Source organism: Syngnathus leptorhynchus, chromosome 7, assembly GCF_054491065.1.
Source record: "Syngnathus leptorhynchus isolate UIUO chromosome 7, UIUO_Slep, whole genome shotgun sequence".
Classification (NCBI taxonomy): Eukaryota; Metazoa; Chordata; class Actinopteri; order Syngnathiformes; family Syngnathidae; genus Syngnathus; species Syngnathus leptorhynchus.
Window position 1 is genome coordinate 7,560,671 of NC_141201.1, and position 18,968 is coordinate 7,579,638.

Consider the following 18,968-nt stretch of genomic DNA (forward strand, 5'->3'; position numbering starts at 1 on the left):
GCAGATGTTTGCCTGTACTTTTCTTGTTGCAACAAGAAAACAAGGGAAAAAAAATCACCAAAACTCCTGCTGAACGTCTGGCAAACCAACTCTGATGCTCCATGGGATAGGGACTTAAAGAGCATAAGTGCTCTGAAAATATATGGATGGTTACGACTGACTCCAGATTGTAAAAGCTAATTAAACATGTTTCAAACTGGATTTAAAAGTGTTTATTATCTTGCATAAAAAGTCAACATCCAAAAGGCACACACCGTAGAGTAGGTTATTCTAGTCATGATCTTTGGATGCAGACTAAAAATGCAGCAAAAATGTAAGTATTTAAAACAAAGGATAGAAGGCAGGTGGTGCACTGGTTTTGTCCGGGTGCTCCGGTTTCCCCCCACATTCCACATTCCAAAAACATGCATGCATTTTGACCAAAAACTGTTGGTATAGGGTCTAGCACGCCCGCAAACCTCGCGAGAACTAGTGGTCACTTGTTAACTTCATGAAAGCTTGCTTTCTGGAAAGAAGTCATCTTTGCTATCATTGGTATTAACCCGTGAGCGTCATTAGGCTATAACTATTTGTTTGTTTGTTTATTATTCATCTCATACCCACAAAGTGCACTACAGTCGTGTATGTACAGTTCGATTAAAATAAATTGTCTCCGATGAAGGTAAAACTATAAATAATTAAAAAGACAAAAAGAAAAATAGAATAATGTAACATCCTAATAAAATTACATTGTTGTGCATATGAGACGGGGCAGGAAGAAGCTTTTTAGACACATTTGTGATGAAGGGCTGTCTAAACAAAATTGACTTGACTTGTCTGGTTCTGTCCTTTCCTTTGCATAGTGATTTACTATGCTTGACTTACTCAGAAACATATTCAGAAGAAACTTGATCAGAAAAGATTCACCTCTACATGAGTTAACTGCACCATCTGTGCCATGTGACCCATTTCTATTTCAAAACTACTTGATCGCCTTTCTACCCCCAACATGGCCTTTTCAGTCCCATTTTGTCAATTTTTCCTATGAGCAAATTTTGCATGACAAAATTGACTCAAAATGTATTCAGTGTACAACACACATATCGACACACGAGAATAAAACACACACTTTACTCGTACTTTGATCTCCAATGCAGATGAACTTCCCCAGCCCACAAATACATGATGCCATTCTTTTCTAAATTGGATAGAGACACCGCAATGCGATTACACCTAAGTAATAGCAGGAGACTGCTCGGGGGGGGGGCAGCTGCTTCTGTCTCACAGTGTGGTATGGTAATTGCTATTTTGGCACACGGTTGCTACTTTTGTGTGTGTTCATGAGAAAAATGTGTATAAATGTGTGTATGTGAGGCAATCAGAATAGGAATAGCAGTTACATTTGTGAAAGTTTTTCACTTGGTTTCTGCTTACTACCCACACTGGCTGCACATGTAGATGCAGGTTCAGATGAGTTTGGGTCCTTTGGGTGTAGCACACAACATCTGCAGCCCACAGCTTGATGTTTGGTGTGAATCTGCCACAGTTTGGTATCAACACTTGCTGTGTGTTTTTGATGGTTGGTGGGACTGGATTTTTGTCATTGTTCTCTTTGTACTCACCATCTGTGTATTTGGATGTGCTTATTGCAAGTCAATATGTTGGCAGATGTCAGTGACTATGGATAATGGTGTGCCTCAATGGGTGTGCTTGAGAACACTCAAAATCAACCCATGAGCCATCTAGTTACTGTCACCTTAAAAAGGAAAAGTGGCTACGAAATGGATGATGTTGTTTGTTGTTCCTGGTATCTGCTGAACCCCCAAAACCTCGGGGGTAACTGTTCCGAGTGCAACTTTCACAACAAGGTGCCTTTACTCTCCATAGTTTCTGTAGTTTTTTTCTTCAGTCCTAGGTTGTTTTTTTTACCATGTTTTTGTCTTTTTCTCTGACTATGCTATAATTAGGGATCGCTAAATCTATCACGACTGCTTTCGAAAAAAAATTGAAAATCAATGCATTCGATATGTTTTTCCACATTCCGACTTCACTGTAATTGGGGTTTGTACATACAGTGATATAGTTTCACGTTATACAATAAATAACTTTTATTGACCAGTTTGCTGCACAAGAACATTCAGGGTTTATGTATGTGGTCAATTTAACTGGGGCCTAAGGTATGAGTAAAATGTCAAGCGAGGACTAATAAACCTTAAAGAATCCCTTGCTAGGAATAGTAAGCCATAGTGTGTTATGCATCCTGTGTGTAATTGTCAGTGCCCTCGACAGCTCGACAGCTCTCTCCCCCTCTGTGCAACTCAATAAGGCTACACTGCTGTCACCGTGCAGCGATGGGACGCCATAGCAACCCTACCACCTGTAGGTGATTACCATACTCACCCTTACCTCAGCCAGCCCATCTATCACAAAATGAGGCAGCTGCAGCCTTTGCATGGAAGGCAGCGGAAAGAGGAATGGAGAAGATGGAGACTAGAAGAGGAATTAATTAGATGGCCGAACTGGAATATTAAGTCTTGGTATCTCTTTCAAACCTGATATGTATATTGTCCCTGTTGCTGACTTGGTGTCAAAATATGAGTTTCCATAAGCCTGACAACTTCTGTGCAAAATAACAACTAAATTGGAGTCATAAGGCTCTATGTTTGTAGATGGTGCAGGTGTGGATGAGTATACAAACTGGCACATCTTAATTTCTGTGCTGATGCTTGCCTTGTTAAGTGTAAGAATTTGCCAGCCGCCGGGTCATTTCGAAAAACCAAGCTTGTTCCCTTTGATCCATTCCCGACACCAGTGACAATTTGATGGTTGAAAGTCAAATAAACTTTACGCCTGCCACGTACGTCTAACCATCGGGACTTTAGTGACTTTGAGTGATGTCCAGACAGTGTGGTGGACGTCCTTGTAATAAAGTATGACATCAGAATGCATTAAATCCTCTGAGTTTATTCTTTTAGGGACAAAAATGCAGACTTATGTACCACTGAAATCTTCTTCATACTATCATCTCTGCACTTCCTTGTCTCTCCTTGTATAAATGTGGCAGTTAAGAGATATTCCTAAAGTGCCTGACGCCATGCCATAAGAATTTCACCCGACATCATTTTCCTTCCTGATGAAGCTGCCAAATGACTTCAGTGTACAATCTTTGAAAGGGAAATTTGCACAGAGATAGCAAATGTGTACTTTGAGTTAATGCTTAAGCGCTGAGTGACAATTCATCTTACATAAGCCAACTTAAAATGGGGTAACTGGGTACACACGAGTCTCACCTAGAATGAAAATTCACTTGAAAACCAATGCAAAATAAACCCAGATATGAATTGTAGATATTACATTTTATATTGAGTACTGCTCACAAAATAGAGCACTCAGCCTAATGAAATGCAGACCACTTTTTGTGTTAAAAAAACACACAAAAATCCAAACAGAAAGGAAAACACGACATAGCACTTCCTGGATTGAACTGAAGAGCTCTATTGAGATACCCTGAGGTCTGAAATTGTAGGTATTGAACAAAAGGTCTCGGTTGACAATTGTTAAAATATGTACGTTGTGTCTATGTTTTCTTATCAGTCGCACTGCTTTGTCATATTTGTTTACAGGCATGGACTTATTTACTATAACTCGACGGATTATGTTTGCGTGCACCTGCTTTCCTGGCACTGAATAAAAATGTGAAGGTTCTAAGAATAAAAATGTGAAAGGGATCATGACACAGACATTTTTTGCAGTCTTTAAATTTGTCGGACCAGTGAACAAAACTTTATAGGATTGCTAAAGTAAGGAGATTTGGATGATGACGTACTGTTATACCCGAAACAAGGAAAAGGCTTTGTTTGCCCGTCGACCTATTTGCGTGTATTTCCAGTCCAGTAGATCTGATCTCATCTTAAACATTCTGGTTAATCGTGGCTGTCCTTCCTGCTGCTGCTTTGATCTCCCCTCCCTTTTCTCCACTGACTCCCACTTGCTTTGACATCTTGGGACCGCCTTCCTCACTGTGGCTTCAGAAACTCTGCGTGACATTGGGGATGCGAAGGTGGTGGGCAGAGCCAGTAGCCTGGGGGGGTCATAGACCAGTAGGGGGGAGTCAGGGGCTTAGCTAAAACAATGACTAAAACTGTATGAAGACGAGGGGGCGGGCATGAAGTGAATCTTGCATAGTTGGCAATCAATGTGTGACGCCATGTGATTGATTGGATAAGATTCCTGGTGCTTTTTGACTTGTGCCATTATCCTATTGACATTGGATTGACTGGCTTTTGCCTTTAGCACGTAGATTCTGATCAATATCAGCAGCTGAACACAAAAATGTTTCATTTCAACATCCTAATTGTTCATAACAGCATTCAGTCCCCATAATATATGATGTAGTAAAGTGAAAAATCGTTTTAAATTAAATTATTAAATCATTTGAAATTTTGTGATCATATATGACATGCAAAGTGAAAAAAATGTTTCCACTGTCAGCTTGATGTATTGCTTGAAGTTTGTGAGTTCATTTGAGGGAGCGTTCCAACAAAGGCTCGAGAGTCAGCGTGTGTGATTGGCACACAATGCAGATGTGTGGGCAGCAGATGCCATCTGGAGAAAGCTGAGTGGGCTTGCCGAAGGAGGGAAAAATGAGTGTGTTCTTCTCTTACCCCCCTCCTCCAGAAAAAAAGACGCTATGTTTGACAGGAAAATAAAGGAAATGATGGGAGTGTAATCAATCAAAAGTACTGTGACACAAACAAAGGAAGACAAGAGGCACAAATCTGCCCACTCTTGCTCTGTTAGGACCACCGCAAGCGCCCCACCCGGGCATCATCTGACTTTCAACACAATTGCTCTGTGACTTCCACTATTATGGGCTAAGAAAAAATAAAACACACAGCTGCCAAACCACACTCCCGACTGCAGATGCTTCTTTCACCATGTCGTGACCAAACATTTCTTGGAACATTGGAATAAAGACTCCAGGATCCCACAGAGCCTGCACCTAAACATCCACACACCCCGACAGAGACAAAGAGTATCATCACAGTGATGTCTTGTTGACATAAACTCTCTTAGTGCGCACAATCTGTTGATGTTTTAAAGTCAAGGCAGGTTTATTTGAAATAACACCACTCATATGAAACAATCAATTGAAGTAAAAGCAACATCGCCAAGTCTTGCAAGACGTTTACAACAACTGTTGTACAGGACGGCACATGGACTGTATGGGTTTGGATGTGCCCCAAGAATGCCAGACAGTATTTCCACAACAAAGACATATTCTCACTTATATCATGTTTCCGAAAATACTTTCAGACACCTGCTCAGTTTCAGCAAGTCTTACAGCCGCAGTATCCTGTTCAGCCTCACTACAGTATCGTTATACAAGTTGGAAGCCCAATGAAGGCTGCCACAGTTCGTACAGATGCATTTTAATATGAATATTTCCAAAATGGAAATATAAGGATGGGATCCATGCGATCAATTTTGTCTTGGCTTTGGTGAGAGTCTCTATGACCTTGGAGATGATATCCAATGACTTGCTCAAGGATAGTCAGGCAAGGTGAATCTTTTCCAGCTGAATAATTGTCTCTGTAATCTATAAAGGCCACATTGTGTGCCAAATATAGACACTATCCAGATTCCCATTAATGCAATGTGGGAAATTATTTTAAGTTTAAAGAATGTAGCCTTGAAGAGCCTTGTATCCTGCCCATGCAGTGACAGTACCACCCCTTGCAGCAATGGGCACATCTCCAGGGAGAAACAGACAACCTGTGTAGGAGGACCTCAATGAGTGAGCGCACTCCAGGTCAAAGCGCCAAAACCTGGACACAGCTGGGTTTTTACAGTATATTAGTAAGTCTATCTTTCCATGCAGGAAATCTCTAAAAAGACAACAATTTCTTTGTCAGTTTTTGCACATTATGCAAATTGACTTTGTAGCGTCAGACCTACTCCATGCGTTTACAAATAAATACTGATCTAGTAACCATTACAGAAACATAATACTGGATTGAAGCAGATAACAAAGCTATTTAGAGTAGCTTCAGCATAAATCTTTTACATGGTGGTTGAATATGGAATTTCAAATCCAGTACAGTGGAGCCTCGGTTTTCGAACGTCCCAGTTCTCGAACAATTCGGTATAATTTCAGCGGCCTCTCTGTCACAATAATGCGACCAGCGCGGTGCAGTTCCGCGGTCGGTGACGCACTACGGTCGCGCGTTCGGCGGTGCGCAGCAGTTGCGGGATCGGACAAAATTAAGCTCCCTGCGTACTGAGGTCCACTTAACATTTTAGAAAGTACATCAGGACTTTTAAAATATTTTCTAAATTTCAGCGACAGCTCTGTCACAATAATGCGACCAGCGCGGTGCAGTTGAGCGGTTGGTGACGCGCTACGGTTGCGCGTTCGGCGGTGCGCTCCAGTTGCGCGTTCGGCGGTGCGCTCCAGTTGCGCGATCGGACAGAAATGCGCAAATGAAAAAAATGCTTATAAAAGGTGGGGCTTTTTTCTTGTAACGGATTATTTTTTCCCATTATTTGTGATGGGAAAACATGATTCGAAATTCACACAATTCACTTCTCGAACAGCCTTCTGGAACGGATTGTGTTCGAAAACCGAGGCTCCACTGTATATCCTGTGTTTTGACAAAAAGGGTATCCAGTATTACTAGGATTTGACATATTTTTTTTGTGTTTATAATGGCAACTAAAGTGAATGGGATACTGTGGTGGCTAATATTTATAGTTTTTAATGTTTTGTGTACCGTAATGAAACCAAAACCTATCACATCAAAGAAACTGGGAGTAACCTGTCATTGGTAAGAATATTTGGGGGATCTTTCTTCACAAGTTCTGTATGAGCACATGCTTTTGTGAAAAATAAAGTAAACTTCATAAAAAATCAGTTTAGAAATCAACAAGATGTGACTTGCTTTCTATTTTCATGCATTTTCTTTTATGAGAATGTGGCTGCCACAAAGGCAGATTGCTGAATTAGATAGAGGACTGTCCCCGTTCATCAGATATTGAATCAGATACACCATGATTGTGTTGTAGATGCACTCTTCAGCTGCCGAGTTGTGTCTCAGAGGTTTTGTATCGAATTCCTCTTTAGTATTCTGGGTGAAATGCTCAAACCTTCAGGTTCTTTTGCAAATGCCGGCTATTCGTGATGAAGTTAGCCACAACTTTTCCTGTTCCATCATGGCTGATCCTGATTACCACTGTTGCATACGTGTGTCATGTACTGAAGTCAAACAACGGTGACATCAATGGAAGCTTCAAAAAGAAATAATGTTGAATATGCTGAATATTTTTGTCAGTAATCCACAGAGATTGAAAATAGTAACCAGCCAATTTTGAGTCAGTGCATAGTACAGAATTACACATATCTGTTTTAAACTATAGGGAGTATAAAAGCCGCATATCAAGAAAGAGATACTTGAAAAAGCTACTGGAGAACAGTAATGAAGTATTTGTACTTAACGTCTGCCACTGGGGAGATGTGAACGGCTTAATTGTTTCGTCATAAATACCCACAGATGCTTGACACAATATTAAAGTGATGGTAATCCAATGTAGGCTCGTTTTCTATCCCAAAATAGGCACTGTTAATTCCACAAAGTGCAAAAGCGTGTCTTATGAAGGAGGTCACGCTGATGCTTGTTCTTTAATTCAATTTTGCAGACAGAACAAATGTCAATATTCCCGCTAGGTGGCGACCTTGATCTGATGCGGCTCACCTTGGACCGGCGCCTGCGCTTGACTGGTGCTCGACAACAAGCTGGATCAGCACAGTGAACTACTGCATTGCATATTACGCGTTTTACTTCAATTGGAGAAGAAAAAAAACAGGCCAATAAATGTTTGATAGTTAACACAGTAATTGCCGCACATACTTTTTTCCCCCACTGTCAGCTTCAAAGTGACATGGCCAGAGATGGCTGAATTGTGCATCAAATGCTTCGTTGACCACCGGAACAATACTCGACGCAGTTTGTCCTTAAATGTCACTCGGTGACCCGCCGAATTTTATGATTGTGTGGCAAATGTCGCGTGGAAATGTCACTTCACTCCATCCCCGTCTCGTCTCTGCCAACTGGTGAGAAGAGAGTGACTTGTGCGGGGTGCTCACGCGGGTGGGGGCGAAGTATTTCAGACCCCCCCCCCCCCCCCCATACCTCCAACCTCTATCCATTTCCCATTTAGATTGACGGGAGGGGGGGTTCAAGTCAGTGAAGACCCGCCTCCAGCCTGTGGTGCGCCGGGTGGTGCGTCTTTGCGCTCGTGTCCGCTTCTATCCCTTATTCCACTGGGGAAGAGGGCGAGGGAGGGAGAGAAAGAGAGAGAGAACGCTGGACCAGAGAGAAGAATAGTAAACAACTAAAAAAAAAAAGAAGAAAAAACATCAGAGAAGGGAAAACGGCGCAGTGACACAAATGGCACTCATGGCGGGGATTTTGTTCACGGTTGCCTTTATTGTTTCTGGGATTTCTACACTTGTTTCTCCGTCTCGGACATACCCGCCTAACGAAGGTAAGAGTGGGGCAATCTTTAACTTCATTTTGCTCATCTCCTCTCTGCGTGCGCGTGTGTCAACCTTTGCATGCGTCTGCAAATTATTTAATTGGCATGCTTAGTTTGACACTGCTTGTTTTGTTGAAACTAAACTAGTCCAACTCGGCTCGGACACTCTAACGTGAACTGAAGACGTTGCACACCAAAAAACCCAAAGGCGAAAAAAATAAAACCTACCCTGGTGATTTCGAAATCTGAATAGATTGTTGGATCAGACAAGGAGGACTTCATGCGTTATTTGCGCATAAGCATCCAATCGGACGAAGACTGAATTCCACGGCTTCAGTTGCGTTACATTTTCTGGGAACGGACATGTGACAAACTGGACAATAATGATGCTGTTGTTTCATAAAGTGTAGCAGATTGCAATTTGCACAAACACGCACTCTAAGCGCCACATGAAACAAGTTAAAACCGATCACAGCTCCAAAGGTCCGCGACTGGATCGCTGCCTGCTTGCGCTTGTCCATGGGGCTTTGCATGCGCTTTTAAAATGTTAAAGCACATGCGGCACGCTGCAAATATGATATAGGCAAAGAAAAAGCAGTTTGGAAGTTTATATTTTCATTTCCACGCGTGCTCTTCACAGTATAAAAATGTATGCATGGCCGGGGGTAGCATTTAAACAAATATGTGCTGTTATTTGTACAGCCTAAAATATATGCGCGTGTATGTCTTGTTCATTTTAGGTAAACATAAATAATTAATTAATTCAAAAGTATTTCTGTACAAAATTATATTTTTCATTGGCCTTTTGCTTGGTATATATTTAACGATTATGGCTCACTCAAATCAATTTGTCTAGTTAAACGCGTGCGTCCAAATTTCACTTGACGATTTTGTCAATGATGCCATCTAAATACTCCTGATCAGGTACTCAATAGATGTATATGTTGATGGGTGGTTGAAATTTTATTTTAAATGTGAATTCATTTTAAGAAAAATTATTTATATATATATATATATATATATATATATATATATATATATATATATATATATATATATATATATATATATATATACATACAGGTTTTAATTCCCAAAATTAGGTTGCTTTCCCCAGGCGGGCATATTTCCTCCTTATTTCTCACATTGTTGGAAGCTTCTACGTACATGCCAGTAATGATATGTATGACCAGACTGAGAATGAATGCTCATCTCTACTATTCTTGCTTTCTAGTCACGTTATTGGACTCCAGAGCTGCACAAGGGGAGCTAGGATGGGTCGCCAACCCAACAGAAGGAGGGGTAAGTGTCCTCTTGTCAGAACTTTTTTACTACTCTGGTGAAAGAAAATGGAAGTGAAATTATCATCCATTAGCAAGAGATCTTGAATTAGACCACTGAATAAATAGATATTATTATTTGGGAATGTGTTATTCAGGTGAACCCAATCAGGGATTATGATGAGTCCTTCACCTAAATCCCAGATCATTTATGGTAACGTTTGTGCTGAATTAAGATCAAAGGGTGTCTTTTTTAATAATCCTGAAAACAAAATGATTAAAAACAGTCCTTATGCTCCATGAAGACAGGAACACCCCCTGAAGTTACCCCTTCAGACATGCTCCCCTCTCTCCTTGCTGCCCTTCTCTGTAATGGTCAGAGGGGCAATGCTGCAGCAGGCGTCAGGTTTCCTGAATAGACGGTGAATTGAATCGCCCTTTGTGGAGAAACTTTATATCCTTTTCTACCAGAGAGTGGAAGGAAGAGGGGGTGGGTTGGCTTGCCGGTGGAGAAAGGGTCTTCTGGAACGAATGAGACCGGGAGAACTTACAGTGGAGTTCGGCTATGTCGCCAGATGAGGGGAATGATGGCTGCAGCAAGGTCAACCCATGATCCCTGCTCTAAAGAGATGTTTCCATTTTAAATTTAATGATAAAAAAATAAGACATATACAGTGACGGTAATGGAAAATAGCCCACATATGGTTAAGACATGAGACATAGACCTCTTATTGAATACCCTTCTGCTCAGTTGAATCATGTGTCATAATCACAAGTCAAGTTTGATTAAGGCTTCAAATAAAACGTTTATTGTTTTCTGAAAATTAAAACAATTAGTATCTATGATGTTATTTAATGAATATGATCCCAGGGGAAACGGAATTCCTTATGGTGCAGCTGCCGCAGGCTCTGCTTCAAAGCTGTTTTCAATGAACTTGGCCAGTGCCGTACTCATATTCCCCCCCCTCTGCCATCGAATCACAAACAAGTGACGGACAGGGTCCTGGCAGCCTCAGCAAGCATGCATTCACACTCTCATTAGAGCCAATTGGTCTTATTCTGCCTTATCCATACGTTTGGGGAAAGGTGCGGCCTTATCTTAGTTCTGCCACAACAAAAGAGCACAAAATGAAGCGAGGAAATAGCCCAGAGCTGCGGGGTATGATGGATTTTTTCTGCAGTCACAGTCACAACTATGTTTTGCAATGACCTGACATGAAGCGCTCAATAATTTTGTTTACTGTATGCTAAGGTACCACACAAATCTGACAGCACAATGGCTATAATGCACCTTTGTCATGATTATTGTCATCTTTCACTGATGTAGAAATAGGAGCAGGGCTCCATGCTCATACTCACAACAAAACACGCAATTTGAATCTCTTTATGCTCTGTGAAGAAGGGACGTTTATCAGACCTAAAAAAAACGTTCCCTTTTCAGATATTAGAGGAGTCATGCAAGATAATGAAATCCAAGCAACTCTAGCAATTTCCTCCCACAATGAGTTCATACTCGCAGAAGCAGTCGACATGCGTGTCTCGCTTTTCAACTTTTTACCATGTCTTCAGATTTAAAACAGACACACTAGACCAGACCAGTTTATTTTTTTATGTGTGTTATGACTTCATGAAGCATCACATTAGTATTTTTATAGATGCAAATTTCCTGTCTCTCATCCAAGCAAAACCCATTAATATAAATATCTCCGCGAGTGTCCATTGGAACCTAACGAGTCTATTTGATGCAATTCATAAAATATGCATTAAGTTTGACCATCAATTAATTGCTCTGCTGAGACAGAAATATTGACTAAACTCTACTGCATGTCTCTTTTTTCAGTGTCCGTAATTCAAATTCTTATAGTTATGAACTTTGTGTGTATAATAAATTCAATTTGCTGAACAGTAATTAATTAACATACTTGAACTAGCATAGAATTGAAGACATTTTATGGGGCATTATTAAAAATGACCTTGGTGGGTTAGTTAAAGATGTGTTTGAAAGCCCTTTTGTAACATTATTTTTGTTGTTGTGTGCTTTTACCAGTGGGAGGAGGTTAGCATCATGGATGAGAAGAACATTCCCATTCGGACGTACCAGGTGTGCAATGTCATGGAGCCAAACCAGAACAACTGGCTCCGCACAGACTGGATTCCTCGCGGAGGTGCCCAGCGCGTCTATATTGAGATCAAGTTCACCCTCCGAGACTGCAACAGCCTTCCTGGCCTGATGGGAACTTGCAAGGAAACCTTCAATCTTTACTACTATGAGTCCAACAATGACAAAGAGCGCTACATTCGTGAAAACCAATTTGGTAAAATCGACACTATAGCCGCTGATGAGAGCTTCACTCAGGTGGACATCGGCGACCGCATCATGAAGCTAAATACAGAAGTGCGTGATGTGGGTGCCTTGACGAGGAAGGGCTTCTATTTGGCCTTCCAGGATGTCGGAGCATGCATTGCACTTGTGTCAGTCAGGGTCTTCTATAAGAAATGTCCTTTGGCCGTGCGTAATTTGGCCCAGTTTCCTGATACCATCACTGGAGCTGATACCTCCTCGCTTGTGGAAGTTCGTGGATCCTGCGTGGATAATTCAGAGGAGAAGGAGATTCCAAAAATGTACTGCGGAGCTGATGGAGAGTGGTTGGTGCCCATTGGAAACTGCCTGTGCAACCCAGGCTACGAGGAACGAAATACAGACTGCCAAGGTAAGAATCGGAGGCACTTTTTTGTTTAAGGATCAACCTTTCCACTTGAGCTATGAATTTATTCTGCTCAAGCTCCCTCCATCACCTTGACACTTGGTGTTCTTGTGTCTTGATCCAAAGCATTTCCTTGACCTCTCACTCGGGCAGATAGGTTTTGTCTCTAGCAATCTCACTGCAGTTTTCTTTTCGGTGTCTGCTTGGGCGATAGATGGAATAATGAGAGCAGATGAAGTAATTAGTGGGCCCAATGTGTTGTGCAATGGGATTTATCCCTTGAGAATTCAGGAGGAGGGTGGGGGGAGGAGCTCTAATGGGATTGCAGTGATTGAACCAAAAAAATGTAGTTTAGAGTTTATTGGTTCAAGCAGGTAGAAGAGCAGTTAAAATATGCAAGTCTGGGATGGGACAGAAATAGTGATATTTGGTTGTCATGGGGAATAGCCCTTCGAGGGCAATTATTCTTCAGCTAGCTGTGATCCTATAATGGGCTATTTGACGGTGGTCAAAGGTCAGAGGAGAAATTCTCCTCTCAGGTTTTTAATCGAAGGACAGAACTGCCAGCATGACAATGAACTCATGGACTAACTTATACACAGACAACCCTTTCAGCCAGTTTCAGTTCTTTCAATAGAGATCACGGTATAATATCCAAAATGTGGGTTTGCACACATTTTGGATAACTTAAAGTTTCTTATACTTTCTTAAAATTAGTATTCAGCTGTATTCTACTGGTGCAGCCTGCACAACACACACTAACTGTTAGTGACTAACGTGCTCAATAAGCACAGGGCCTCAGCAGTGAGAGGTCAGAGGCTGAGCACGGGTGATTAACAAGGGGGTAGACAAGGATGCCTCTCCTTGTTTATGGGGAGCCTTTATCTTAGACTAATTGCATGACAAACAGGACTAGTGATTTAGGGGTAGCGCTAGCTGCTTGGGGAGCCCTGGAAAAGCTGTCCAAGTGGTCACAGATGGTTCTCTATGACTACGTGTGCTTGTGCTCCCGTACAAAAACGGATTGATTTGAGTTGTCACAAGGACTGTGTTTCTTTCCTCAGAGTGATGGATAGATGGAGGGTTGAAAAAAAAAAGCAGACCAGGGCTGGTATTTGGTTTCAGACAAATGAATGTTAAATAGCTTTCATGGGAATTTGTTCACTTCAAATCAAAATGAGAACCATGGCCCCCGTTTCTGAGTGCCCCATTTTGCTCGGACCTCTAAATACTACTGTAAATCTTTTTAATTTCAGTAGGAAAAAATACCATACACTCCAAAAGGCAATAAAGGATTTGGAAACCATGATCATATGATGTATGCAGTCTCTTTACTGGCAGCATTGCTTTCGAGCCAGCATATCCATTAAGGCCCACAGTACATCACTGCATTACTTTCAGTATGTTTAAGTTAGCAGTGCCATCATTTCTATGGACATCTAATGGTTATCTAAGAATATCTTAATATTTTATTTAGATTACTTATTGTTGTTTTTGTGCTTGTTTGAGCTGAAGATACAGAACTTTTTTTTTTTAAGGTGGGTTTCAGTCCAGTACATAGTTGTGTAATCATGTGACACGTTTTACGAGGGAATCATTTCAGTTCCATTTGATAGAGGCATTTTGAGACCTGAAAGTTATGAAGTGAATGTGGTTTAAATCTTGATTCAGGTTCAATACCAATTTTATGTTTGAATGTATTCATAACACCGGTTTTATTTGGCTTTGTGTGAGTGCCAGGTTAACTTACGATACTTTGGCCTCGAGTTCCCAGCGCAGTTTGAATGGGCTTTCCTTCGTCATTGTTTGGGGGCAGCGTCAAAACCAAATGTGGCTGGTGGGACTCATTGGGGTCTGCGTGTGTGTGAGTAAGAAAGAGAGGGGGGCCATGGAGTTGCATTCTCCACCCCTGGCAGAGGTCAGAGGTGATCCCCTCGTGCATCCATCTTAGCACTGTGTCTGACAGGGTTGCGGATCCAGGATTGATTAAGACATCAGGGTTTTGACAGCTGTGTAGAGTGTGTCTGTTCTCAAGGTGGGCCGAGAGTGCTGAGGGTGTCGCCTATAGGCCAAAACGAGAGGGGTACACGGGGCACGGAGGTCCAAGGGGCCCCTGATTAAAAAAGAGAGGACTCTGTATGTTTGCATTTGGGATCCCTTTCCCTGCTCTGTTGTGGAAGGGTGGGGGGTCAGGGTCTCCTCTCGCTCCTCATCTGGTGACGGGGTTCATACATTTGGGCGGATGTTGATGTGCTGCTGGGGTGAGGGGAGATTAGTGGACTACATGTGTCACTCTGGGGCTATGGTAATCACAATTTGTCTCATCATGAAGGGGGAGGAGAAGGGGGAAATGCTCTGGCAGATATTTGGTTTCTGGGCCATCTTTATCATCATGATTTAGTCAGTTTGTTTTTAGAAAACTGAGCAGACTTTCTCTGTTTATATCAACTGTTTATTTCCAACCTGCATTTGTTGGTCTGTGTGTTTGTTGTGGGAAACATCCTGTTAAGGTGTGAAGATGACAGACACAGAGGAACTCTCACCCCAGCTAATGCATACAATCCACTAATCACCTCCAATCAACACATATATACAACATACAGTTATGGTACTTTAGTTCCGACCACTTAAATGCAAAGGTGAAAGCTAATGTTAAACATTTTGTTGAATATGTATTAGTTAAGAGGAATGCTAAAAAACAATATCTATCCACCATGAAATATTTATAAATATTAAGAACTTATTTTCACCAAGACATCTGTTAGGAGGTTTTAGAAATGGAGTTGCTCCCCAGTGCGCTGTTGACAATGGTTTTGGCAGTATCCGTCTCAAGATTTTATTTGCCTTTACGAAAAGGATTATAAAAAACTCAATCCATCTGTTTCTATCCTAAATTCTTCATTCACACAAAAAAAATGTGTTTGTGTGGTTGTTTGTATTAGTTTGGTCTCCTATTGCATTTTTGCTCTTCATGTGTCTCTCTCTGTCCAACCTCCTTCCAATTTAAGTTCTCAATAGATGTTAAGGTCATTTTTTTCCTTTAGGCTGCATGCACTCTATTCTGGCTGTCCAGGTGGTTAGTGTCTGTAAAGTGGAAGTGGGCTGACTAATGAGATTACCTTCATCATTGGAAGAAAGACAAGATCATGGAACATCATCGCCTACCATCATTTCCACAAACACAGTGTGTGCACAAAAACCTGTGCAAGAGTCCGAATGCCAGCCGAGTCATGCTCAAACATTTCTGTACATCTACCCTCTTGAATCTAAACCTTGCCTATTGTTTAATACAGACAAGTAGATATCTATTTGCAAATATTCACCGCAGATACACACATTAGTATGCATTAGCACACCAGCATAGACAGTGAGAGCAGAACGGAGCCCAGCAGAGTGGAGGTGAATGTACTCATCACTCACCCTGCCACCAGAGAGGCTCATTTTGTGCCGCTGAATAGACTCAAGGGATCAACCAAACGACAGCATGAAAGAACAACAGATGTTGAGTAGAAGACAAAACATTTCACATATATTTTTCCACTGCACCTAAAATCAGAAAAATACTATTTGAAAAAGTATTTCTTGCCTTAAAGAAATAGTCCTTATTATCCCTAATGTGCATACATTTCCTTGACTGGTCAAAAGGAGGAGGGGGAGTACGCGTGCTGGTGGCAATTCAGCTATCATTAGCTGAGGTGCTGAAAAGTTTTTCCTGCATGGGATGGTGTCCTGCAGCATTTGTTTCCTTCACAGTTCCCGACACTCACCACCCTCTCTTTCGCCTCGCTGTGCCCTGTTAAGGGCAGGAAACCATTGGTGATGGAGCGTGACACGAGCTGATGGCTTTGCAGCTCCCACAGCGCCTGCTACGTAGCCTACAATGTGTATATGCTGCCAAGTATGAAGATATTCAGTTTGCTTTGTGCCACTCGTACAAAAAGGGAATTCCGCTCAAATGGCTTTCTTTGTATTGCTACTGTATGTGAAGATTTGATCTTCTGCCTCTCATTTTGAGCACATATGTAGCTTAATTAAAATAAAGCAGAACCTCAAAAGAGGAATAAAATCCATATGTTCGGTTTTTTAAATGAATGATCTAAAATGGACATAAAACTTTCATAAAAGTTTCATTTGCACTTTAAGCTCGAAGCTAAGCAAAGATCTCTATTTTTCTGGACAGCAACTGGTGTTCCTTAAATCTTATTAGATGCTAGATTTTTTTTATTTTATTTTAATGAATATATATTCCACTTACATCTATAAAACCCCATTTGCTAATTGAGAAAAAACACTTACACGTCTCAGTAGCGTTAACATGATACATAATTTATTTTGTTTTGTTGGACAGCGCTTTCTAAAAGTAAACTATCCAAGTGAAATTACATATACACACATCACATTAAGGAGAGTAATGAGACTTCAAGGTCATCCTATACAATAAATCAGCCAAAAAATAATGTACAGAATGAAGATCTAATCATCCCCTAATAACAAGTCACTGTCTCACTGTCATTCATTTGCGCTTGTACTTGCATAATTTCCTGCCAGTCAACTAGACTAATTGGCAAAATTGTATTTTTATGCAAAACAGTTTAGCCTACAAAGACTTATTAGCACATCACAAATTTGACAAATAACATGATGGCTGTTTTTACTCGTGCTCTAGCTCCACATTTGCTGTGGAAACATCAAAATGGGGCAGAAATACGTCACAATTTCAATCTCGTCTCCTCTCGCCCATCTTTTTGAAAAGCATCGCTTTTGAAGCACAGGATGGGAAGAGGGGGGGGGGGGGCTATTAAAGCAGTCAGCAAGCAAATTAGCATGTCAAAAGGCCTCGAATCAATACCCTGGCTGCACCATCACAACCTCTTTCAATCCCCCTTCAATGCCGTTCCCCCATTCCTCCGGCTGTTTTCCTCCTTCTCCCTCCATTTTAACCCGCACTTGTGCACACTCTCCTCCTTACACCCTTGCCCTTCTCTTTCTCTTTAGCTCACATTAAATTTCCCTACCTCCCTCTCGTCTGCTAAACCCTTTTCTCTCTCAGTTGCGAGATGCCAAGCAGAGGAGGTGTTTATAAAGTGGGATGGACTGATGTATAGGCAGAGAAAGACGGACAGAAAGAGGAAGGAGTGGATGGCCATCAAAAAAGGCATGGGCTATTTTAGAGAGAGGCTCCCCGCCATCGTCTTTGTTGGCAAAAGAGAAAGACGAGTCCTTTCTCGCCAGGGAGAGCTGAGACGATGGATGATAGAGATAGAGCTCCAACAAAACAAAAATCCCAAGAGGAAGTGAAGTGGATAGAGATTTAGTTCCAGTCTGACAATAGCACTTTTTTCTCTACTGCAGACATTGGTTCACTATTCCACCTACATTCTCCGTGGTCTGTGTAAAGCTGTTACCAAAAACTTGCCAAACACTGTACAAATTTAGAAGTGGCAGTTTGAAATTCCAGTTCATACTGTCAGAGTAAATCACCTGTGATTGAAAGAATAAGAGCCAGAACGTGACTGCTTACGCTGGATATTTACTGTTTCACAGAGTAGTTCAAACTGTTGTCATATGTAAACAAAAGCAAAGAGAAAAGTTCCACTGTCTGTGTATTTTGAATGCTAACAATGCTTAATTGATCATTTGTTCCTCATGCATAGATAAACACATTGATGCCCTAGCTTGAGAAAATGTGTTTATCCACTTTCAAAATGTATGGCCACTTTGCATCCAAGCCATTATCCGGTTTATATTTGTTTCGTCGCTGCATTCGTAATAGGCATATCTCAAGCTGTATCATCAATATGTATTAATGTCCCAGTCGCAGTGAGATCGGAAGCAGCAGCCCAACAGTTCATCAGACGCATGGCCACATTTCACTCAGAATCCGACAACGGGAGGGTGATTGCAAACACCTTGAAAATGTTACATCTCTCACCATCTCTTTCTTCTGCCGATTTCTATCTTAAGCTCTCCCCATCCTGCCCTGCTGATAGAAGGTGGTCTTAGCAACTCTTCCGTTGTCATCCGTTACCCTCCAGGGCACAGATTCAGTGGCCAAATCAAAGGCTGCTCTGTAGCAATCAGTTTGGTCTTATGACAACAAAAAAAACTTGCAATAAAAGACTTCTCTGTAATCTGATGGGCCCTGGTACAGGACGCAGGATCCATTTTAATAAACTCAGATCCCATTTATAATTACGGCAATGGCTGGAAATGGTACAGTGGGTAATTATCCCGGGATTTGAATGCTGTTTTAGGATACATTCCATAATCAAATCTAATCACCTTGTTAAATCAGAGTGCAAAGTGCATTTGGTGAGATACGGCTTTAACCCTTTATCAGTCAAGGCACATTAATTTTGGAATATTTGTTGGCATGCCAAATAGACCACAATGCCTTACTAATTGTATGGGGCAGTAACTGATTACCCTCAACCAGTCATTGTCATTGAGGAAATACATTGGTAGTATC

The 18,968-nt window shown here is 41.4% G+C and overlaps 1 protein-coding gene across 1 annotated transcript in view; it reads left to right on the forward strand.

The window, feature by feature from the left end:
* The first annotated feature begins 8,246 nt into the window (after nucleotides 1–8,246).
* LOC147054516 (ephrin type-A receptor 4-like) overlaps nucleotides 8,247–18,968 on the forward strand; it is a 42,511-nt gene continuing 31,789 nt past the window's right edge. The window contains exons 1-3 of the mRNA XM_085915886.1: nucleotides 8,247–8,523; nucleotides 9,749–9,816; nucleotides 11,842–12,505. Of these exons, the coding sequence (XP_085772012.1) occupies nucleotides 8,427–8,523; nucleotides 9,749–9,816; nucleotides 11,842–12,505 (829 nt within the window). The 5' untranslated portion in view covers nucleotides 8,247–8,426. The remainder of the gene's footprint in view (nucleotides 8,524–9,748; nucleotides 9,817–11,841; nucleotides 12,506–18,968) is intronic.